Source organism: Chiloscyllium plagiosum, chromosome 8, assembly GCF_004010195.1.
Source record: "Chiloscyllium plagiosum isolate BGI_BamShark_2017 chromosome 8, ASM401019v2, whole genome shotgun sequence".
Lineage (NCBI taxonomy): Eukaryota > Metazoa > Chordata > Chondrichthyes > Orectolobiformes > Hemiscylliidae > Chiloscyllium > Chiloscyllium plagiosum.
Genome location: NC_057717.1, coordinates 93,335,702 through 93,361,379, shown reverse-complemented (window position 1 = coordinate 93,361,379; position 25,678 = coordinate 93,335,702). Strand labels below are relative to the sequence as shown.

General features: G+C 44.6%; 1 protein-coding gene across 1 annotated transcript in view; it reads right to left on the bottom strand.

The window, feature by feature from the left end:
* Positions 1-25,678, bottom strand: part of LOC122552444 (adhesion G protein-coupled receptor E3-like) — a 91,471-nt gene that overhangs the window by 11,004 nt on the left and 54,789 nt on the right. Inside the window, exons 10-12 of the mRNA XM_043695173.1 lie at positions 19,640-19,875; positions 7,421-7,487; positions 5,982-6,073 (exon numbers count right to left, since the gene is read on the bottom strand). Coding sequence (XP_043551108.1) covers positions 5,982-6,073; positions 7,421-7,487; positions 19,640-19,875 — 395 coding nt within the window. The remainder of the gene's footprint in view (positions 1-5,981; positions 6,074-7,420; positions 7,488-19,639; positions 19,876-25,678) is intronic.

Genomic DNA, 25,678 nt, shown 5'->3' with positions numbered 1-25,678 from the left:
CCTTCCTAACCTGCAATCTTCTTCCTGACCTCTCCGCCCCCACCCCAGTCTGACCTATCACCCTCACCTTGACCTCTTTCCACCTATCGCGTTTCCATCGCCCCTCCCCCAAGTCCCTCCTCCATACCTTTTATCTTAACCTGCTGGACAAACTTTCCTCATTCCTGAAGAAGGGCTTATGCCCGAAACGTCGATTATCCTGTTCCCTGACGTGCTGCGCTTTTCCAGCAACACATTTTCAGCTCTGATCTCCAGCATCTGAAGACCTCACTTTCTCCTCTAGATACATGTATCTTACTTTCGTCTTGCTAGCTACAGTTAATATAACTAACAACTAATGTAACCTGTATATCTAAGATCAGTGCTGAAAAATGTGTTGCTGGAAAAGTCCAGCAGGTCAGGCAGCATCAAAGGAGCAGGAGAATCGATGTTTCAGGCATAAGCCCTTCTTCAGGAGCTTCGATTCTCCTGCTCGTTTGAACTGACCTGCTGTGCTTTTCCAGCAACACATTTTTCAGCTCTGATCTCCAACATCTGCAGTCCTCACTTTCTGCTATGTAAGATCAGTGCCTTTTATTCATGGTTTAACCTTAACTCTTCGGAAGCCTCACATAAGGAGGGGGATTGGTGGTAGCATTGATTCCCAGCAATAAGAGGTTGGTACTCAGGCCTTCCCTTTACTGATATAGACCGGTTTCCTTTAGAGAGAGGCTAATACCTAAAAAACATGGAGTAAAAGCCTTTAATGAGGATTAGAGGGAGATTGGGTGGCACTATTTTCACCCAGAGGGAAGTGGGAGTGTAAAACCCACTGTTGAAAGCGTGGTTAAAAAGTAGAAAGCATCATTGCATTTCAAAGTACTTGGATATGCTCTTAAGTTTCCAAATTTCCGAAGCTAGGGTCCAAAAGTTGCAAAGTGGGATTAGGCTGGTCTACTCTTTTTGGCTGGCACAGGTTAATGGGTCGATTGGTCTTCCTCTGTGCTATAAATATGATATGCATAAGCTAACCACAACTTGGGTTGGCTTATCTGATATTCTGTCCAGTCCCACTCATACCCTGCACAATGAGCATTGGCTCTCACCCAAATCCCTCAACAATAGCTTTTTTTTGTTATGTACGTTCTGTAAACCAGGAGATAATGTATTGTTTGGCATTTATGACTTGAAAGACTTGTAGAAACTATTTGCAGGTCTGGTCTGCTGGACTATCGTGTGACTTGTGACTTTGCTAAGACTTCCATTGCATTTTTCTTGTCTCTTAAAATATTTTTGTCAGATCAGAATCATATAATTCTTAAAATTACACTCTGCTTATCTGCTTTGGCGGTTAGCCATTTACTGTGGCTCTTCATTCTTGCAATATGTGTTTTGTTTTCTGATGGTCACTTATGTTTAATGTTTCCCAGACCTGCCTCTATATTCTCTAGCAGCAATGCCCAATAGGATATGTTACTTTCAAACAAAGTTACTTCCCCTTCAGCTTGAATTCTTGCTTTGTCTGAGTTTTCCCAAGGGAATTTGGCTTGGGCACATATGCAGCTGTCAATGTCCACTCAGTTCAGACTGAATCAGCTTGGACTCAGGACTGTTTCCATAGCCCGTTGTGTTGCTATGGAGCTATGCCCCTGCCTTGGAGCTGCACGCCTGCTCCTATGGGTCTTCTGAAATGTTTGCTGTATCATTCTCTGAAATATTCTTCAGAGTTGAATGTTTTTACAAAGTTTGTGAAGCAAGCAATTATATATTTATTTTTAATTTTTTTTTGCGTTACCACCACACCTTATCTCTTGTTTTTCCTGAAGGCCCTGTTTATCTTAGTTGGCACATTTAAAAACAATGCTGGCCACTACTGTTATTCCCCTATTGTCACCATGTTGTGCATGAGTTCCTTTAAGACTAAAATATGGATTATGAATTAAAATTACTGGTCCATCTAGAAGAGTAGAGGTGTCTAAACAAAATGAAGCCTCGTAATACTCTAAGCATTTGCAGATTACGTGAAGCTGAGCTACATTGTTACACAGCCTGTTTGGAGTACATTAACCACAAGTCTGTCTCCCACAAGGTCCATCTTTACTCCGAACAAAATTGCACTGAGTGGCAATTACTGCATGCAATTCTGTAGCAACCCATTCAGAGCTCTATGCAACAAAGAAGGTATAGAATGCAGTTCGTGGCAGATTGTTTAGAGATAAAGAATTGAGAGTAACTGCCATGTTTGAGATAGGCCATGCACTGGACACTAGGTTCTGATGATCCATCCCGATGGTGAGTTTGTAAGAAGTGGGTTGAGACTATGTGCCCTACGAACTCCATCTAGTGGCCTTCAACTATTGAACCTGCATTCCGGAAACGAAGCAAGGAAGCCAGAGTTTGCTGAACGTAGTGACTGCAGAACATTGAATGGAGGCTAACAGAGGGATGTCGTTCATTAAAATAGTCCCCAAAGTCTTGGGAATGTTGGAAAAGCATGTCACAGTAAGCGTAAAAATAGTTTGCGTTACAGTGACTTTACAGATTCAGTTTCATAGGCCCAAGTGTGAGTTGTGTTGAATGTTTTGGAGGGTTTTTCACTGTCAGGCCTCATGGGATGCCTTACCATATCTGAGCAAACCCGCCTTATTAGCTACCCACCCCCGTGGCATCGCTCCAGACTACTTTAGTGGTGCATCACTCTCTATTGTTCCTCCTTTCCATATTTCATCTCACTGCCAAATTAACTTAGCTCCCACCAACAGCAGAGTAAATCCCCCTACTGGTCCCATTTCAGATCAGGTTTAATCTGTCAGACTGGATTCTTGATGCGGAGAGGAATCAAGGGTTATGGGTAAAACACAAGCAGGTTCAAGTATTCCCAGAAATGAACCCATTGATCAGGAATCTATAAACCTCAATTCTTTGGCCATACATTAGAATTAGAATCCCTTAGCGTGCAGAAACTGGCCCTTCGGCTCAACAATTCCAAATAGAATCCCTCCGAAGAGTAACCCAACCAGACCCATTCCCCTACCATATATTTACTTCTGACTAATGCACCTAACCTACACATCCCTGCACACTATGGGCAACTTAGCGTGACCAATCCAGCTAACCTGCACATCCTTGGACTGTGGGAGGACACCGGAGCACCCAGAGGAAACCCACGCAGACACGGGGATGATGTGCAAACTCCACACAGACAGTTGCCCGAGGCTGGGATCGAACCCAGGTCTCTGATGCTGTGAGGCAGCAGCGCTAACCATTGAGCCATTGTGCTGCCCCTGCTTTATTCATCTGCTTTATCCTGGCACATGGCACTGGGAGAAATCCAGAGATGTCAAACCTTTGGAGTTCCTGCTTTTCAATGTGCTACCTAACTCCCTAATTCTTGTTGCAGGATCTTAGCCCTCTTTCTACCTATGTCACTCATCCCAGTATGAACAATGATCTCTCAGTGCTTCCCTTTCCCCTTCAGATACCATGGTCACTCCGAGACATCCTTGGCCCTGATCCCATCCTGGAGTAACATCTAAGACCAGAAGACCGTAAAGAAATAGGGACAGGAGGAGGCTGTACGGCCCCTTTGAGTCTGCTCCACCATTCACCATGGCTGACCTGACACTCCCAATATACACTTTTCTGTGTTTTCCCTGTAACCCTTGATGCCTCTCCAGATCAAGAATCTGTCTCTGCCTTAAACATACACAAGGACTATGCCCCACGACTCTCTGTCGTAAGAAGTTCCAAAGACTCACAACCCTCTGAGAGAAGAAAACCATCTTTATCTCAGTCCTAAACTGACTGCAGGAACACCTGTCTCCTCTCGCTCCTATTATTAGCTAGCCAATAAGCTTGTCAGCCAATTTGTGCAGGGCATGCTCCCACATGAAGGATGTTATGGAGGTCAGATCATTTGTGATGAGACATCAATGATTGGTACGTCACCAGAAAAGTTCCCCTTGCTCAGCTTTAAAATAGAACTGTGGGATTTTTATATCGATATGAAACGTACCATCCCAAACCAATCCGAAAGTAAAGATAGTAGGTCAGAGTATTATTTAAATGGTGAAAGATTGCAGCATGCTGTTGTGCAGAGGGCCTTAAGAATTCTTGTACGTGAATCGTTAAAAGTTGATTTGCAGGTGCAGGAAGGCAAACGGAATACTGGCTTTCATTGCTAGAAGCATTGAACTTACGAGAAGTGAGGTTCTGCTGCAATTGTACAAGGTATTAGTGAGGTTGCCTCTGGAGTATTGCGCTCAGTTCTGGTCTCCTTACTTGAGGAAGGATATACTGGCTTTGGAAGTGTTACAGAGGAGGTTCACCAGATTGATTCCGGAGATGAGGAGAGGTTGAGACACCTGGGACTGTGCTCGCTAGAATTTAGAAGAATGAGAGGGGATCTTATAGAAACATATAAAATTATGGAAGGGATAGATAAGATAGAGGCAGACAAGTCGTTTCTGCTGGTGAGTGAGACGAGGATGAGGGGATATGGCCTCAGGATTGGGGGAGTAGATTTAGGACAGAGATGAGGATGAACTGCTGTTTCACAGAGAGTATTTATGGAATTCTCTGCCCAAGGAAGCAGTAGAGGCAGCTTCATTAAATAAAATTCAAGACACAGTTGGATAGGTTTTTGCATGGTAGGGGAATTAAGGGTTATAGGGATAATGCAGGTAGGAGGAGCTGAGAAGATGGATAGACCAGCCATGACCTTAATAAATGGTGGAGCAGGCTCGACGGGCCAAATGGCCTACTCCTGCTTCTATTCTATTACTATATCTCATGCTGGTGGAGCTTAAATTCAATTTATAAAATTTGGAACTGAGAGCTAGTCTTATAAAAGGAGCTATTTTTAAAAAATCAATCGATTCAGAGATGTTATTACACAACTCTGGAGTAGGTAGGACCTGAACCCAGGCCATCTGGGTCAGAAGCAGCGACACTACCACTGCACCACAAGGTGCCCAAGTCTCATAAAACGACCATTGATTGTTGTAAATAAACATGAAGGCCATCATTTGTTACTCATCCCTAATTAAAGTGAGTGGCTTCCAAGCCATTTCCGAAATCAGTCAATGAGTCAATGAGTCAATCACATGGATTCTGGAGTCACATGTAGGCCAGACTGGGTAAGGATGGCAGAATTCCTTCCCTACAGTGAACCAGATCAGTTATTGCAACTGATAATCGTTATCATTGTATCAACTGCTGCAATGAGATTTCATTTCCAGATTTTATGAATTGAATTAAATTGGAATTAAAACTCACCTCCTTCTGCTGGACTCATGACCCACAGAAATACAGTCATACAGACATAGAGATGTACAGCAAGGAGACAGACCTTTCTGTCCAACTTGTCCATACCAAACAGATATCTTAAATTAATCTAGTCCCATTTGCCAGCATTTGGCCCATATCCCTCCAAGCTATTCCTATTCATACACCCATCGAGATGCCTTTTAAATGTTGAAATCGTATCAGCCTCCACCTCTGGCAGCTCATTCCATACACATACCACCCTCTGTGTGAAACATTTGCCCATCAGGTCCCTTTTAGTTCTTTCCCTTGTCACCTTAAACCTTAGGGTAACATGGTGGCCAAGTGGTTAGCACTGCTACCTCACAGTGCTAGGAACCCTGGCTCGATTCCACCCTCAGGTGACTGTCTGCGTGGACTCTACATGTTCTCCCTCTTTCTGCATGGATTTCCTCCCACAATCCAAAAATGTACAAGTTAGGTGGATTGGCAATGGGGAATATAGGATTATTGGGTGGGATTTCGTTTTGGAGGGTTGATGTGAACTTGGTGGGCTGAATGGCCTGCTTTCACATTGTAGGGATTCTATGCCCTCTGGATACCAGAATTCAATGCAGTATTCCAAAAGTGGCCTTACTAATGCCCTGGGTCTCTGCATTACTGATCTTGATACCACAACATCACCATCTCCTCCATCGACACAACATGAGAAGCAGAAATCAATTTACTGAACTCACCGTTTGTTTTTAATCTTCGACACTTCAGTGTTAAGACCAGAGAGTTGTTTCTGCAGTATCAGCAGTATAGAAATGAGAAGGATGGTATTAACCTGTTAATTCGGATAGAACAATTTTAGAAATTTGTATTAAAGTAAGGACTGCATTTCGCGGAAGGACCAAGCTGTGCATTGCTTTAGGATCTGGAATTAGCAAGGAGTGAGATCTGGGAATTTAAGTAGATACAGAATTCACATCAGGCATGTGGTTAAACACCTCAGGGTCCTCAGCTTTTACTTTCCATGATCAGATTTTATGCAAGGTGTGAGTTCCATATTAGACAAATACTAACTATTTCCAAGTAGAGTTCAGAGAATCATAAAATCCCTAGTGTAGAAACAGGCCATTTGGCCCAACAAGTCACAATGACCTCTGAAAGAATAACCCATCCAGACTCATTCCCCTACTACTCTACATTTACCCCGGAGCAATGCACTTAATGTACACATCCCTGGATGCTATGGGCAATTTAGTATGGCTAATCCACCTAACCTGCACATCTTTGAATCGTGGGAGGAAACTGGAGCACCCAGAGAAAACTCATGCAGACACAGGGAAAGTGTGCAAATTCCACACAGACAGTTGCCTGAGGCTAGAATCGAACCTGGGTCCCTGGCGCTATGAGGTAGCAGTGCTAATGACTGAGCCACCGTGCCACCCTGAAGATGCGATCTCAAACCAATCGGTGAAACATGAAATTAGACGCTTTACAGTTGTGTTACCATTACAGAGGGAGAGAGAGAGAGAGAGAGAGAGGCTGGTGGTGATTTAACCTGAGGGCCACCATACCTCAGGCAAGGGGAGAGGTTGAGAAGGAAAGTCCTTCTTAGTAACCTCAGCCGGTGATGGGAATTGAATCCACACTGTTAGCATCACACTGCTTCCTAAACCAACCATGACATGGTGGCTCTGCTGCTTCATAGTGCCAGGAATCTGGGTTTGATTCCAGCCTTAGGTACTGTCTGTGTGGAGTTTGCACATTCTCCCTGCGTCTATGTGGGCTTCTTCCCATAATCCAGAGATGTGCAGGTTAGGTGAATTGGCCATGCTAAATTGCCCATAGGGTTCAGAGATGTGTAGGTGATGTGCATTTGTCAGGGTCAATGTAGAGTAATAAGGTATGTGGAAATGGGTTTGGGTGGGATACTCATCAGTGTGGACTTGTTGGGCTGAAGGACCTATTTCCACATTGTAGAGACTCTATCTATGTAACCATTCTATTACAATTTTTGGTCAAGGGGTTATTCATAGAATGCAGCATTATGTATATCTGCCTCCTACATACCAATCTTGTGTCCCAGCAGTCTCTCTTTCTATGTGTTCCAAGTACTTAATCAATTCATGTGTGCATCTTAACAATACATTAACATTAATGGTGTGAATGAAAATGAAATACCTACTATAATGATGAAACAAACAGGTCCCAGGAAACTCCAGATAAATCCCTTCTCTAACTGTAGCCAACAGCTGTAAATGAAAGAAAGGTTACACTCAGAAAGTGGGCCACACATCTATCCATTAACTCACCTGCTACTCTCTTGATTCATTGATAAAATATTGACCCACAAATGAAGGGTGGTAATGTTTGGAACTCTCTTCAGTCAAAGGCAGTTGATGCCAGATCAGTTGTTAAATTTGAATATGAAACTTGAAAGCTTGTTGCTTGCCAAGGATGTTAAGAGATTTGAATAGTTAGGTCACAGATCATGGAACAGGCTTAATGTAGAAACATATAAGTTAGGAACAGGGGTAGGCCATTCTGCTCCTTGTGTTTGATCCACCATCCTGTATGATCATGACTGATCATCAAGCTCAATGCCCTAATCCTGTCCTCCCCTCTATTTCCCGTCATACCTTTAGCCATAAGACCTCCTTCTTGAAAACACATCATCTTGTATCCTCAATCACTTTCTGTCGCAGTGAATTCGACAGGCTCCCCACTCTCTGGGTGAAGAAATTTCTCTTCATCTCAGTCCTAAAAGGTTTACCCCGTATCCTTAAACTATGACCCCTGGTTCTGGACTCCCCCACCATCAGGAACATCCTGCATCTCACCTAGCCAGTCCTGTTAGAATTTTAGAGGTTTCTATGAGATGCCCTCCAACTCATTCTTCTAAAATTCAGTGAATTACAATCCGAACTGACTCAATCTCCATTCATACTTTGGTCCTGCCATCCCAGGATTCAATTTGGTAAATCTCAAGTAGACACTGTTTAAGATCACGAGATGTGCAAATGATAATGTCACAGATGATGTGACTACGGTTTGGAATAGATGGGCCAAAGGCTGTTTCTGTACTGCATGAGTCTTTTCAATCTGAATTCAGTAGCAGAGACTGAGAGAAACCATCAGGATAGACAAAGTATAGAGTGAGATCTTAGACTCTACACTGGAGAGTTGTATTGGTAACCTGTGATGTTACAGCACATTAGATGGGGAACAATTTTACTTAGAGATAAGAAACCAAGAGGTTAAGGGAGAATGTCGCATCGACACCCATTGAGCAGAGAAACAAGGATTGGTATCTCAAATGTGCAGGTAGCAATGTTCGACTGAATCAGCACTATGTCCCTGTACTCTTTCTTTAAATTATTTGTTTGATTTTGGCATCACTAGCTGGCCAGCATTTATTGCCCACCCCTTTTTGCCCCTTAAGAAAGTGGGAGTGAGCTGCCTTCTTGAACCGTTACAGTCCATTTGCTCCAGGTTGACCCATAATGCTGTTAGAGAGGGAATTCCAGGATTTTAACCCAGCGACATTGAAGGAACAGCAATATATTTCCAAGCAGGGATGGTGAGTGGCTTGGAGGATAACTTGCAGTGGTTGGTACTCCCATGTATCTATTGCCCTTGTCCTTCTAGATGGAAGCAATCATAGATTTGGAAGGTGTCAAGTTTGATGAATTACTGCAGTCCACCTTGTACAGAGTACACACTGGTGATACTGAGTGTCAGTTGTGGAGAGAGTGTGTGTTTGTGGATGTGGTGCCAATAAGTGAGCTGCTTTGTTCTGAATGGTGTCAAACTCCTCAAAATGTTGTTGGAGTTGCACCTATCCTGGCAAGTGGGGTATATTCCATTACATCTCATCACATAGAATTGTGTCTGGTAGATGATGGACAATATTTGGGGCGCCAGGAGGTGAGTTACTCTTTAAGCATTCCTAACCTCTGGCCTGCTCTTGTAGCCACTGTGTTTATGTGACAAGTCCAGCTGAGTTCCTAGTCAATGATATTTCACAGGATGTTGATAATGGGTGACACCATTGAATGTCAAGGGATGGTGGTTAGATTGTCTTACTGGAGATGGTCATTTCTTGGCATTTATGTAACTCCAATATTACTTGCCACTTGTCAGCCCAGGTCTCGATATTGTCCAGACCTTGTTGCAATTGAACACGGTCTGCTTCAGTATCTGAGGAGTCATGCATAGTGCTGAACATTGCACAATCATCAGCTAACAACTACACTTCTGACTTTATAATGGAGGGAGGGTCATTGATGAAGCAGCTGAATGTGGTTGGGTCTCGGACACAAACCTGACGAACACCTGCAGAGAGGTCCTGGAGCAGAGATGACTGATCTCCAACAACCACGACCATCTTCCTTTGTGCCAGGTATGACTACAACCACTGGAGAGTTTGTCCCCGATACCCATTGATTCCAGTTTTGCTAGGGCTCCTTGATGCCCCACTCCATTGATTGCAGCCTTGATGTCAAGGGCTGTCACTCTCACCTCACCTCTGGAATTCAGCTCTCTTGTACATGTTTGAACCAAGGCTGTAATGAGGTCAGGAGCTGAGTGGTCTTACCGGAACCCAAACTGGGCGTCACTGAGCAGGTTAGTGCTGAGCAGGTGCTGCTTGATAGCGCTGTTGATGACATCTTCCATCACCTCACTGATGATCGAGAACAGACTGATAGATGACAATTGGCCGGGTTGGATTAGTCCTGCTTTTTATGTACAGGACATACCTGATCAATTTTTCTCATTGTCGGGTAGATCCCAGTGTTGTAACTGTGCTGCAACAGTTTGGCTAGGGGAGTGGCAAGTTCTGGAGCACAAGTCGTCAACACTATTGCCAGAATGCTGTCAGGGCCCGTAGCCTTTGCAGTAAGTGTCTCCAACCATTTCTTGATATGACATGCAGTGAATCAAACTGACTGAAGACTGATATTTGTGATGCTGGGTACCACTGGAGGAGGCCGAGATAGATCATTCACTCAGCACGTCTGGCTGAAAATTGCTGCGGTTGAGGTTGGGGATATTTGTGGAGCCTCCTTGACCATTGAGTTGTTTAATTGTCACCACCATTCATGACTAGATGTGGCAGGACTGTGGAGCTTAGATCTGATTCGTTGGTTGTGGGATCACTTAGCTCTGTATATCACTTGCTGCTTATGATGTTTGGCATGCAAGTAGTCCTGTTCGGTAGCTTCACCAGGTTATAGAATCATAGAGGTGCACAGCATGGAAACAGAGCCTTTGGTCCAACTCGTCCATACTGACCAGATATCCCAACCCAATCTAGTGTCCCACCTGCCAGCATCCGGACCATATCCCTCCAAACCCTTCCTATTCACATACCCATCCAGATGCCTTTTAAACGTTGCATACGTACTACAATCCACCACTTCCTCTGGCAGCTCAGTTCACACACGTACCACCCCCTGCATGAAAAAGTTGCCGCATAGCTCTCTTTTATGTCTTTCCCCTGTCACCCTAAACCTGTGTCCTCTAGTTCTGGACTCCCCGACCCCAGGGAAAAGACTTTGCCTATTTATCCTATCCATGCCCCTCATAATTTTGTAAACCTCTATAAGGTCACCCCTCAGCCTCTGATGCTCCAGGTAAAATAGCCCCAACCTCTCCCTATAGCTCAAATCCTCCAACCCTGACAACATCCTTGTAAATCTTTTCTGAACCCTTTCAAGTTTCACAACAGCTTTCCGATAGGGAGACCAGAATTGCATGCAATATTCCAAAAGTGACCTAACCATCGTCCTTTACAGCTGCAACATGACTTCCCAATTCCTGTACTCAACACTCTGACCAATAAAGGAAAGCATACGAAATGCCTTCTTTACTACGCTATCTACCTGCGACTCTACTTTCAAGGAGCTATGAACCTGCACTCCAAGGTCTCTTTGTTCAGCAACACTCCTTAGGACCTTACCATTAAGTGTGTAAGTCCTGCTAAGATTTGGGTTTCCCAAAATGCAGCACCTCGCATTTATCTAAATTAAACTCCATCTGTTACTCGTTAGTCCACTGGCCCATCTGATCAGGATCAATCTGAGGTAACCTTCTTCGCTGTCCACTACACCTCCAATTTTGCTGCAAACTTACTAACTATTCCTCTTATGCTCACATCCAAAACGCTTATATAAATGACGAAAAGTAGTGGACCTAACGCCGATCCTTGTGGCACTCCACTGGTAACAGGTTCCAGTCTGAAAAACAACCCTCCACCACCACCCTGCCTTCTACCTTTGACACCTCATCTTCAGTTATGCTTGGTGCTGCTCATGCACTCTCCATTATGCCAGGGTTGACCCTCTGGCTTGCTGGTAATGGTTGAGTGGGGGATATGCTGGTCCATGAGGTTACATCTTGTGCTGGGTACAATTCTGCTGCTGTGTTCGGCCCACAGCACTTCATGGATGCCCATGAATTTCTAGATCTATTTGTAGCCTGACCCATTAGTAAGGTGATAGTGCCACACAACATAATGGGGACATTTTCACTGCGAAGATGAGACTTTGTCTCCACAAGGACTGTCCAGTGATCAGTGTCATGGACAGATGTATCTGCAACTGGCAGATTGGTCAGGATGAAATCAGGTATGTCCTTCTCTCTTGTTGATTCCCTCACCACCTGCTGTAGACCCAATCTAGCAGCTATATCCTTTAGTACCCCACCAGCTGGATCAGTAATACTGCTGCGGAAGCACTCTTGGTGGTGGACATTGAAACTGCCCACCCAGAGTACATTTTGTGCCCATTCTATTCTCAGTTCGACATGGAGATGTATTGATTCATCAGCTGCAGGAGGACGGTATGTGGTAATAAAGAGGAGATTTCCTTTCCCATGTTTATCCTGAAACCATGACACTTCATGGGGTTTGGAGTCAATGTTGATGATTCCAGGGCAAGTCCCTCTCCATTGTATCCCACTGTGCCAACATCCCTGCTGGGTATGTGCTGCCGGTGAGACAGGACATATCTAGGGATGGCGATGACAGTGTCTGAGACGTTATCTGTAAGGTATAATTCCATGAGTATGACTGTCAGGCTGGTGCTTGACTATGCTGTGAGATAGCTCTCCCAATCTTGGCACTAGTCCGCAGATATTAGTGAGGAGGACTCTGCAGATCGACAGGGCTATTCCTGCCGTTGTCTCTTCTGGTGCCTAGGTTGATGTCAGATGATCCATCTGGTTTCATTTCTTTGAGACTTTGTAGCGATTGGTACAGCTGAATGGCTTTCTGGCTATTTCAGAGGGCAACTGAGAATCAAACCACACTGCTGTATGTCTGGAGTTACATGTAGGCCAGACCAGGTAAGGACGGCCGATTTCCTTCCCTAAAGGACATTAGTGAACTCGATGGGTTTTCTCTTGACAATCGACTCATGGTCATCATTATGTTCTTAGTGCCAGATTTTTTAAAAATTGCATTCAAATCCCACCATCTGCTGTGGAGAGATCTGAACCCAGTTTCCCAGAACATTCGCTGAGTTTCTGGATTAATAACCCATTCTCATCAAATGCCAAGATTTTTCGTCAAATGCCAACCTTAGATGTCTTCCTTCATGAGCCACCAGTATCCACTCCTATTAACATATGATGCCTATGTTGTCTGAGGGGTTTGCCTGAGTTTGATAACACTGGGTGTTTATATCCAAGCTGGTATTGGTAAGGGATGGCTGGTGCAGCCTGTGTGTGTTCTCCCTCAAACACATCTGGAGGACAATGACAGGAAGAGAGGTTATAACGGTTTCCTAATCAGCGTGTGATTTACAGAAGCTATCGTGGGGTGCTTTTAGAGTGAGAAAACAAATCAGATGTTTGTCAACCTGCAGCCCTCAGATGTCTCTCTGTTTTAGGGGCCCCTCCCTCCGAGCTTGTGAGCGCTTCTTCTGCACAGTGTGCGGAAGATCAGAGGCAAGTCTCTGCTCCTTTCAGATCTCCCCCCGAGGAATGAGATTGCCATTTGACCCACTGTGCCAGTGTTGCCTCATTGAAAAGGCTCTTGCCCCATGTACCTTCCCTGCGACCCTGCAATTCTTTTGCCCATTTCAAATATTTATTCAATCCCTTTTCGAAAGTTAGAATCAGCTTTGCTTCCAACACCTTCCAGGCAGTGGATTTCTGATCACAATAGCTCACTTCTGATTGATTTTCTTTGTATATTGTTTCCGGTTCATCTTCCATTCACCTTCAATCTATGTCTTCGGCCACTAGAAATTGCTTCGCCCTATTTCAAGGTTTACAGTGTGTAAAAAGGCCTTCGGCCCATCATGATACTCTAACAAAGCCCTTCAGGATCATATCCCCGCAACCTCCTCTGCTGTCAGGAGAATAACCTCAGTTTCACTCCACATAATCAACATGAAGGCAGATGAGAAAGAAAAGGGTTTTCAACACAATGTCAGCAGTGAAAGCATATAGCCCATGTTAAAAGATCTGTGTAAGAGTAATTTATGCTTCACACAATCCTTTTTAGGCCAGCTGACCCCCTCAGGCCTCTTAAACCTTTCAATTTATACTCTTGCTCATGCATTCCTAACTCCAATGCCTTGTCGTAGCTCCACATCTCGTCATAAATTATTAGACAGTAAGACAGTAAGATCTAGGAACAAAATTCAGCCATTAGGCCCATCAAGTCTGCTCTGCCATTTCATGTGTTTCTCAACCACGTTCTCCTGCCTTCTTCCAATACCCTTGGTCCCCTTACTAATCACGAACCTATCTCTGTCTTAAAGACACTCAAAGCTCTAATTATTTCCCATCATCTGTAGTCCTTCAGGAAAAAGATTAAACTTCACCTGATAAATTACTTCTTGATTTCAAGATAACTTCTATGGAAACGTAGTAAACAGGAGCAGCTTTACCAATTAGTTTGTAGAGCTTGCTCCGTTATTCTGTGTAATCATGGCTGATCCTCTATCGCAATGCCATACTCCTGGTCTTTCCTCGTATATCTTGATGCCTCTAGTGTCTAGAAATCTATTTCCTTCTTTAAAATATTCAGTGATTTTGCCTGCAGCACCTCCTGTGATACAGAACACTCCCAGCTTGTGCCTTGTAGATGGTGGACAGGCTTTGGGGAACCAGGAAGTGAATTACTTGTTGCAGGCATACACTCTAACATGTGATGAGTTCAGTTCAGTTTCTGGTTAATGGTAACCCCAAAGATACTGATAGTGGGGAATTAGCGATGGTAATGCCTTTGAATGTTAGGGGGTGGTGGTTAGGTTGTCTCTTATTGGAGATGCTCATTGCCTGGCATGAATATTACTTGCTACTAGTCAATCTAAGCCTGGATATTGTCCAGATCTTGTTACATTTGAACATGGAATGCTTTAGTGCCTAAGGAGTCACAAATGGTGTTGAACATTGTGTAATCATTGGCAAATGTCACCACTTCTGACCTGATGATGGAATTTACTGCACATCTCAGTCCTAACTGTGTCCTTAGATTGTGACTCCCTATCCTACATCCTTTCCTGCCAGGGGATACATCATCCCCGCCAATCACCTTGTTCTTGATGTCCCTATTAGAGAAAATCATTTTCCTACTTCATTGTAAGATTCCTTGCATTATTCGAAATACCTGAGTTAGCTCACTCCTTGAGATTAAGGGCAACACACTTTTTTGACTTTTTGATTTCTTTCAGGAATTTGTGTACCTGGACTTTATATTACAGCATTAACGTTTAACTTAATTTCCTCAAATAGAGTCGTAGAGTCATACAGCACGGAAACAGACCAGTTCATGCTGAACATAATCCCAAACTAATCTAGTCCCACCTGCCTGCTCCTGGCAATATAGCCCTCCAAACAGTTTGAATTCATGTCCTTGTTCAAATGTTCTAAACATTCTAACTGTACCCGCACCCATGACTTCCTCTAGAAATTCATTTCACACACAAATTATTGTCTATGTAAAAAGTTGCCCCTTGTGCGTTTTAACCTTTCCTTTCACTTTATAAATGTGCCCCCTAGTCTTGAAACTCCTATCTCGGGAAAAGACACCTCCCATTCACCTTATCTACGCCCCTCGTGGCTTCATAAACCTCTACAAGATCATCCCTCAACCTCCTAGGCTCATTAAATACTTTTATTTTCATTAGAATAAAATGAACTGGTATGCATGATCATACCTTGACATGATATGTCAACTAGCCACGGAGAAGTTAGTTGAGTTTTCTATTTTCTCTTCCATGTCAATGCTTCGAGGATGAAGTGACCCAGCCCTTATTCCTCTGGTTATGAACATTAGTGGGAGTTCTAAGGTGTTTTATTAAATGGCATTGATTAAGAGAGGAGGACCCACAGACAGTCACCAGAACTGACAAGAGGGAGGGAGGGAGGGAGGATGTGGACACTAGATATAACGATGCAAAGAAAAGAGGAAAAAAGACTAAGATGACATCAGAGGGAAGAGATTGATTGATTGTTGAGCAGCTACCATTAGTGACTGTGTTTCAACTTCAGTAAATCATTGTGAAGATTTCTCCTCAGCTCAGTCCTCAGGCAGTCTGGTTTTGAATTGTGACCCCAGTTCTAGACTTATCTCCGTGTCTATCCCTTCAAGTAATTTGAGAGTTGAAATGAGTTGACCTCTTACTCTTTGAAGCTGGAGAGAAAACAGGCTGGTCCAGACACGATGGGCTGAATGGCATCTTTCTGCACCATTAGAATTCTGTAATCTGATGACATAGCAGTGGGTAGCTCTGCCGAGATCTACTCTAGTTCCAACCTCCTAGCAGTCTCAAACACATGATCTATCATAGTATACCCTCTCGCTACGTTTCCTGTTTGCAGAGACAGGAGAGCTATTACAGGAAATACATTCTCAGAGAGCTCTGTGTTTTGCCTCATACATAAGACCTGGCAGGATAGGCACTGAGAAACTGGAGAATCGAGAATACAGAGAGGGCATAGTCTCAGAATGGACAGCGTGATCATTTAGGACTGAGATCAGGAGGCTTTCTTGCCTCAGAATGCTGTGAATCCATGGACAAAGAATCCCTACAATGTGGAAGCTGGCCATTCAGCCCATCGAGTCCACTGACCTTGGAAGAGCATCCTACCCATACCCCTCCCTGTTCACCATAACCCTGTATTACCTATGGCTAACTTGCATATCCATGGACACCATGGGCAACCGAGCATGGCCAGTTCACCTAACCTGCACATCTTTGGACTGTGGAGGGAAAACAGTACAGCTGGAGGAAACCCATGCAGATGGGAGTTGAACGTGCAAACTCCACATAGACAGTCACCCAAGGTCTGGAATTGAAACCGGGTCCCTGGTACTGGGAAGCAGCAGTGCTAACCTCTGAGCCACCAGGTTATGGGTGTTGCATCATTGAATGGATAAAAGATTGGAAAAGACTGGTCTTTTTTTTCTCAGAGAATCAGTGGATATGCAGAGTGGAAAAAGGGGAGTTAAGGTCAGTGATTAAACTGAGTTGAGAAGAAGGTTCGATGGACTGGATGGATCCCTGCTGTTCCTATTTCTTATCACCTTGTATCTCCAATTTCTATCACTGGCTGTGTGTGTCAGCTCTAAACCCTTCCGCGCCTCTCTCCTCCTATCAAATGCTCCTTAAGACTTAGGCCTACACATAAGCCTTTGGAGATCAGTGCTCGCCTTCACCCCTGGCTCAGTCGTTGTTTGACTACGGTCCTAATGAAATGCCTCATGAAGTTGTACAATGTTAAAAGGTGCTATATAAACAGAAATTGTTGTTGCCAGCGTGGCTAAAAACAGATCCAATTCCACATAAAATTGATGAAGATGTCAAGAGACCCAGGTTTTGTTTTTTTCTCATAATTCAGTTAAAGGAAAACGTAGCAGTGGATGGAGTTCATGTCTGGAGAACCTAAGGGCCTTGGTTGCATCATCGAAGACCTTGATGTGTCCAGAGGTAGCTAACTACAGACCGCTCGGCAGCAAAAGAATGGGTCAGCCCATAACTAAAACCCAGAATGGAACACCAAACAACCTAAACAAGAACTATATGCCTCTCACTACAAGCTGTGGTTTGGCCGTGTGAAAACCACAGTCCAAGCTGTATACAAACTACCCTGAAATTAACGGCATGAATTAGCTAAAAATGTTGTGTAGATGAAGCCCGTTACCTTTTGAGGGGGAGTTTGTATTGCGACTGGAGTAAACATGCATCTATTGTCAGGTTTTGTAGCTCCCCTGCCAGATCTCTGTCTTGACGGAGGCATGTGTCATTGAAAGCTGGCCATGTTCAGTTGAGAAGTCTGATCTTTCTTGTCCATCTTGCTCAGAGATGTCTTGGAATAGAATCCCTCCAGCATGGAAGCTGGCCATTTGGTCAATCAAGTCAAGACTGACCCTCTGAAGAGTGTCCCATCCTGACCCACCTGCCTCCCTATTACCCAGCATTCCCCATGGTAAAAACAATGACTGCAGATGCTGGAAACCAGATTCTGGATTAGTGGTGCTGGAAGAGCACAGCAGTTCAGGCAGCATCCAAGGAGCAGCGAAATCGACGTTTCGGGCAAAAGCCCTTCATCAGGAATAAAGGCCTGATTATTCCTGATGAAGGGCTTTTGCCTGAAACGTTGATTTCGCTGCTCCTTGGATGCTGCCTGAACTGCTGTGCTCTTCCAGCACCACTAATCCAGAACCTGCATTCCCCATGGCAATCCACCTAACCTGCACATTTTTGGACTGTGGCAGGGAACCGGAGCACCCGGAGGAAATCCACCCAGACACTGGGAGAATGTGCAAACTCCACACCAACAGTTGCCTGAGGCTGGAGTTGAACTTGGGCCAGCAGCACTGTGAGGCAGCAGTGCTAACCAGTGAGCCACAGTGATCGTGTTGGAGATGTGAGGAGTACAAGTCAGGCTGTTTCACCGATACTGTAGAAATGCTTCTGACAGAAATTCATGGCCCGAAAAGTCAGGCAGATTCTTCCAACCTCAGTAGTGGTGAAATAGAAGGCACTGAAAATGTGTTGCTGGAAAAGCACAGCAGGTCAGGCAGCATCCAAGGAGCAGGAGAATCGACATTTTGGGCATGAGCCCTTCTTCAGGATTCCTGAAGAAGGGCTCATGCCCGAAACGTCGATTCTCCTGGTCCTTGGATGCTGCCTGACCTGCTGCGCTTTTCCAACAACACATTTTCAGCTCTGATCTCCAGCATCTGCAGTCCTCACTTTCTCCTGAAATAGAAGGCGATCAGGAATTGTGTACTCTATCTCCTCCACCTACAACCCTCAGTCAGGCTGAACCTCTGGGCAGCAAGATCCAGACTCAAAATTCTCACCCTGCCTTCAACTGGGTCACATATGGGGGTAATTGAGGAGGGGACTAGAACTCCACTGTGATTAGGCCACCCCACCTCGCCAAGTGACCAAATTCCAGAGGATGGCCTGCCCCATTCCTTGGAATTTGTTGTTTGGTAAAAGATCTAGTGGATTTCCTCAGAACTTGCAGCAAGGATCTCTCCTTGATTCTTCAACCAGTACATTGCCAAGAGAAGATTCTGATTTTTAACCCTATTATCTCTCCAAGACAGGCAACTAGGAGGCCACCACACACAAAGTCAGCAATGGGAGGACCAGATTCAGGGTCAGGACCTGTAATAAGGCCCCAAAGCCTTGTGGCAGAACCGTGAATGGTAATTTTTTTAAAAATTCATTCACAGGATGAGGGTGTCACTGTCTAGGCCAGCATTTATTGCCCATCCCTAATTGCTCAGAGCGCAGTTAAGAGTCAACCATATTGCTGTTGGTCTGGAGTCACATGTAGGCCAGAACGGGAAAGGACATTATTGTACCAGATGGGGTCTTTCCCCTGACAATGGATTCATGGTCACTTAGACTCTTAATTCCAGATTTTTTTTTAATTCAAATTCCATTATCTACTGTTGGATTCGAACCCAAGTGCCCAGAACATTACCTGGGGCCTCTGCATTAACAGTCCAGCAATAATATGAGCAGGCCATTGCCTCTCCATAATGACTGTTGTTATTTGTTAATTGAATTTGCATTCTTCAGTTACCACAATGTGATTCATGTCAAGGAGATGAAAGATTATCAGGGATGTAGAGTTGAGGCTAAAATGGTAGTGAGCTTCTTGAGTGTTGATGGAGCTGCTCTCATCCAGACAAGTGGGGAGTAGCTCAACACACTCCTGAATTGTGCCTTGTAGATAGTGGATGAGCATCAAGGAGTGTGGAAGTGGGTTACTCACTGCAGAGTTCCTACCCTCTGACCTCCTCTTGACAAAGGCTAGCCCTTCTACATAGGCTTCAGTTTGCAATGAAAAAGGCTGATGCTACACATGATACTATTGTTAATTGGATCCAGTGTAGGACCTGAAGCTGTATTCCTGTATTACTCACTATTGTGACGTTCCAAAACCGTTGCGATTGATGGCTACAGAAATCCCAAGAACAACAGCAGGTAGCACGTAACCGATTGTGTACAGATGTAGACTCCTGATAACTGTTTTTTGAGAGACTTTCACCTTCCGCAGATCTCTCATCATGAGAATAAGGTGCAGTCCTTCCAAAAACATCCAGGCAAATGCCGCCAGGAAGAGGTAATGCAAGCTCCCTGCTATTATAGCGCACACCATCTGAAAAAAGGAAGATGATTCCAAGAGTCAATTGATTCTTGTTCATAGGATCCCTACAATGTGCAAATCCACACCAATCCTCCAAAGAACACCCTACCCTGTTCCTGTAACGCTGCATTTCCCATGGCCAATCCACCTGACCTGCACATCTCTGGACTGTGAGAGGAAACCCACGCAGACAGAGGGAGAACATGCAAACTCCACACAGACAGTCACTCAAGGGTGGAATTGAACCTGGGCTCTGCTACTGTGAGGTAGCAGTTCTAACCACTGAGCCACTGTGCTAGTTTCCTTGAATAATTCCATCTTTCTCATGTCTAAGTGATTGATAACAGCTGAGAAAGGACTGTAGACTTACTGATGATAATTTTAACTGTCGGCAAAGGTATACGAGTTGACATTGGAGCTGATGGCTTTGATCCATCAGGACAGGATATGCAACAGTCCGGGTATATCTTCCTTAGTTCTGATATCTCAGTGTTGCCCCATTGTGCTGTGCAGCCAGTCATGTGTGTCACTGTTGAAATCGCGGATGTACAGAACCCAATTTGTACACAGCAAGCTCCGAAACAGTGATAAGCTACATGACCAGAGAGCTGGCTCTTGGTAATCTTGACAGAGATAAATATTAGCTGGGAGACCCCCACTCTCCTGGTTTTATTTGCATTGGGACCAATTAGGTGTCCAGCAGGCAAGGGGAAATGGAGCCATATGTAAGTGCCTCATTGGAATAACAACCCCTCTGATCACGGAGTCACCAAATTGTCACAGCACGGAAGGAGGCTATTCGGCCCCTCGTGCCTGCACCGACTCTCCATGCTCAGCAATTTACTCAGGGCCATTCTCTCGACTATCTCCCTGCAACCCTGCACACTGTTCCTTTCCATACCATGGCCTAATTCACCACTCCCACTCAGCCTGCCCCCACCATGCTGGCTGGCAGTGCGCTGGGTAGTCACCATGTGGGGAAGCTTCCACATGTCATTTTGCCTCCTTTACCAATTACTGTCAATCTGAAAAAGTCATTAACACACGGACACAGTTCTGAGACCCTTACATTTCCCTTGAAAATAAGAAAAAGGTGTCGGTCCGAGATGCAATGCGACTAGTCAAACTACTTGACGTTAAACAAACACAATTTATTTAAAGACTATTGTTAAAAAACAACCAAAGAAGGAGGAATTTAGAATAACTAAACAGCGTATTAGATACTGAACATTATAGAGCAGTATAAGCCCTTCGGCCCTCGATGTTGTGCTAACCTGTGAAACAAATCTGAAGGCCATCTCATCTACACTATTCCGTTGTGATCCATATGTTTATCTAATGACCATTTAAATGACATTAAAGTTGGCGAGTTTATACTGTTGCTGGCAGGGCGTTCCATACCCTTACTACTCTGAGTAAAGAACCTACCTCTTATATCTGTCCTATATTTATCACCCCTCAATTTAAAGCTATGTCCCCTTGTGCTAACCATCACCATCTGAGGAAAAAGGCTGTCATTGTTCACCCTATCTAACCCTCTGATCATCTTGTACCTATTACTAATTAACTGTTCCAATACAGTAACTCCCTAAAAACACAACCTTTGACATAAATGAAAATTCAGACACATATCCTCACATGCAGTTCTCCATACCAGAAGGAACAACAATGAAAATTCAGAGAGAACAGCAGCCAGGAGACATTCATTGAAGCTTCCAACTCTGTTGAGACCCAAATTGCTTCTGATGTTACCCAGAAATCATAGTCTGTGAGAGCTGGCCACACCCAAACAGGCTGTTCAACAAAAACCCAAGGCCTTCCAAGCCATTTGCTCAAGTGGTCTTCAGTAGGCAGCTCCTCACCTCTTGTTCACTCTCTCTCATAAAAGAAACCAGGACAGATTAACCTCTTAAAGCTACAGCATCATCACAGAGGCCCTGTTTGCCTTGCTTGGATAGATGCAAAACAACCCATGGCAACTATTTTGGAACTCCCCCAGTGACTTAACCAAAATTAATCCCTCAATTAACATCACAAAAAATCTGGCTGTTAAACACACTGCTGACTGTTAGAGGTAGTTGTATGGATATTGGGTGTGGCATACCCACAATAAAAGGGTGTTCTCTTATTAGGGAGAAATGACTGGTGGTTGTTCAATCTGCAGGTCATTGTGCCTTAGGCAAGGGGAGAGGTGGAGAAGCAGGACCCTTCATTGTTAACCTCAGTTTGCTGTGGAAATTGAACCCATGCTGCTGCATCGCTAATCAGCCAGTCAACTGAGCTAACCCAACATCACATACTGAGTTTCAATAGCTGTAAAGTATATTGGCTGTTCAGTGAATGTGGAAAGCACTACATAAATGCAAGTCTTTGGTTTGTTTTAAGTTTAATTCCCTAATGATAAGACATTCCCTTAAGATTGCAAATTAAGTCTTTGTGAAAGTACACCTCACCAAATGGAAAGGTCCTCTGACTTAAAATCCTTGCAGTTATGAGGAATTCAGATGGAAGTTACTACATTTAAGCTGCTGTGTGGGGTTTGCACGACACCTCAGGTAAGTTGTGTTATTGACAGCTTTGTCCATTCTCATTACAGTTGGAGAGTTGTTTTTGTTGGTTAGTGGCCACCCTGATTAATGCGGTTAGATTCTGTTGTGGTTCAAGTGCAGCTTGCTTGCATCTTGTTTCCAGATGCAGTGCAGGGACCTGACATGTGTTTCTGTTTGTAATTTTTCAAGGCTTTGTCTCCCACCATTGCTGATACCTGACACAAAAATTCCAACATTAATGTGCATAGTGAGAGTTGAGTTGAGAGTGATTTTTATGTTTCATTCTTTTCATTCAATGTGTACCATCTGGTTATTTTAAGGTCATAAGACATAGGAGCCATGAAGTAGGCCATTCAGCCCATTGAATCTACTCTGCAATCCATGGTTGATAACCTGAACTCTGCCTTTCTGTCTTTTTCTTCATCACCCCTTATTAATATCTCTGCATGAAATACATTTGATGACCCAGCCTTCTGCAGTGAGGAGTTAAAGAATTCCACAGATTCACTGCATTCTGAGGAAATAAATCTCTTCAAATGGGCCTCATTTTAAATACACTGTGTGTGGTTCTCCCCACCCCCAAACCAGAGTTAATAGTCAGACAGTGTTGGGTATCATAGAATCCCTACAGTGTGTAAACAGGCCATTTGGCCCAATAAGTCCACACTTACTCTCTGAACAGCATCACACCCAGATCCATTTCCCTACCCTATTACTCTACATTTCCTCTGACTAATGCACTAACTGTGACATCCCTGAATGCTACGGACAATTTAGCACGGACAATCCACCTAACCCTGCACATCTTTGGACTGTAGGAGGAAACCAGAGCACACAAAGGAAACCCATGCAGACACAGGGAGAATGTGCAAACTCCACACAGACAGTCACCCGAGGCTGGAATCAAACCTGGTGCTGTGAGGCTGTAGTGCTAACCACTGAGGTACCAGGATAGGAGTGAGGTTACTTTGACTGAGTCCACCGCAAAGATTCATCAGAAGGCCATTATGCCAATGTTTAGATGTGATGTCTGGCAGAACCTGGAGACAATAAGGACTGCAGATGCCGGAAGTCAGAGTCAATAGATGTGGCACTGGAAAAGCACAACAGGTCACAAAGCATCTGAGGAGCAGGAAATGGCAAGAGGAACAGACAGGAGATTCTATGGTGGTGAACAAGACTTCCGGATGGTATTTTGTCTCGGATCGAGTCGATAGGACTCTTAAAGGGGAGGTTGAACAGCCAGAAGTCATGGTACACATCGGAACCAATGACATAGATAAGCAAAGGGATGAGGACCTGAAAAGTGAATATAGGGAGTTAGGTTAGAAGCTAGAAGGCAGGATGAACAGAGTAGTAATCTCAGGATTGCTACTGGTGCCATGGCCTCATGGGACTAGGAACAGAGAACGAGGGCAGATGGACACACGGCTGCAGAGTTGGTGTAGAATGGAGGGCTTCAGATATGTGGATCACTGGGATACCTTCTGGGCAAGGTGGGACCTGTACAAGGAAGACAGGCTACACCTGAACTGGAGGGGCACTATATCCTGGGTGGTTTACTAAGCTCTTCGAGAAGGTTTAAACTAGTTTGGCAGGGAACTGGAGCTACGGATTAGAGGATGGGGTAGCTAGAGAACATCCAGATATAGCATGCAGAGAGTCTGTGAGGAGGGACAGATAGTTGATAGGGCAAAGGTGCAGCCAGTGTGATGGGTTGAAGTGTGCCTATTTTAACACAACAACTGTCAGGATGAAGGGTGACGAACTTAGAGAATGGATCAGTACTTGGAGCTACGATGTTGTGGCTATTATGAAAACTTGGATATCATGGGGGCAGGAATGGTTGTTGGATGTTCCAGGGTTTAGATGCTCAAAAGGAATGGCTGGGGGGGGGGGGGGGGGGGGGGGTGGGGGGCAATAAAAGAGGTGGAGGAGTGACATTGATAATCAGGAATAGGATCATAGTTGCAGATAGGGAGGTCAGAAACAGGAAAGGAGCAGTCAATGTATTGGGAGTCTTCTACAGCCCCATCAATTGCAACAGAAACACAGAGGAGCAGCAGATTGGGAGGCAGATTTGGAAAGGTGCAGAAGTAACAGGGTTATTGTCATGGGTGACTTTAACTTCCCTAATATTGATTGGAAACTCCTTAGTTCAAATAGTTTGGATGGAGTAGTTTTGGTCAGGTGTGTCCAGGAAGGATTCCTGACTCAATGTATCGATCGACTAGAGGGGAGGCTGTATTGGATTTGGTGTTGGCAACGAACCAGGTCAGGTATCCGATCTCTCACATTTCAGTGATAGTGATCACAACTGTCTGACTATACTAATGGAGAGGAATCATAGCAGAAAGTATAAGAAGGTTATTTAATTGGGGGAGGAGAATTACAACGATATTAAGCAGGAACTGGGGCACTTTAATTGGAACAGATGTTTTCAGCGAAATGCATGATAGAATTGTGGAGGTTCTTTAGGGAGAACTTGCTGATAGTGTTGGAAAGATTTGTCACACTGAGGCAAGGAAGGGATTGTAGGTTGAAAGAACCGTGGGTGACAAGGGAGGTGGAACATCTAGTCGAGAGGAAGAAGGAAGCTTACTTAAGATTGAGGAGGCAAGGATCAGACAGTGCTCTCGAGGATTGCAAGGTTGCCAGGGAGGAACTGAAGAATGGACTTAGAAAAGCAAGAAGGGTGCATGAGAAAGCTTTAGCTGGTAGGATTAAGGAAAACCCTAATGCATTCTACATTTATATGAGGAACAAGAGGATTGCCAGAATGTGGGTAGGGCTGGAAATGTGTTGCTGGAAAAGCGCAGCAGGTCAGGCAGCATCCAGGGAACAGGAGAATCGACGTTTCGGGCATAAGCCCTTCTTCAGGAATGAGGAAAGTTTGTCCAGCAGGCTAAGATAAAAGGTAGGGAGGAGGGACTTGGGGGAGGGGCGTCGGAAATGTGATAGGTGGAAAGAGGTCAAAGTGAGGGTGATAGGTCAGACTGGGGTGGGGGCGGAGAGGTCAGGAAGAAGAGGTCAGGTTCTTCCTGACCTCTCCGCCCCCACCCCAGTCTGACCTATCACCCTCACCTTGACCTCTTTCCACCTATCACATTTCCGACACCCCTCCCCCAAGTCCCTCCTCCCTACCTTTTATCTTAGCCTGCTGGACAAACTTCCCCCATTCCTGAAGAAGGGCTTATGCCCGAAACGTCGATTCTCCTGTTCCCTGGATGCTGCCTGACCTGCTGCGCTTTTCCAGCAACACATTT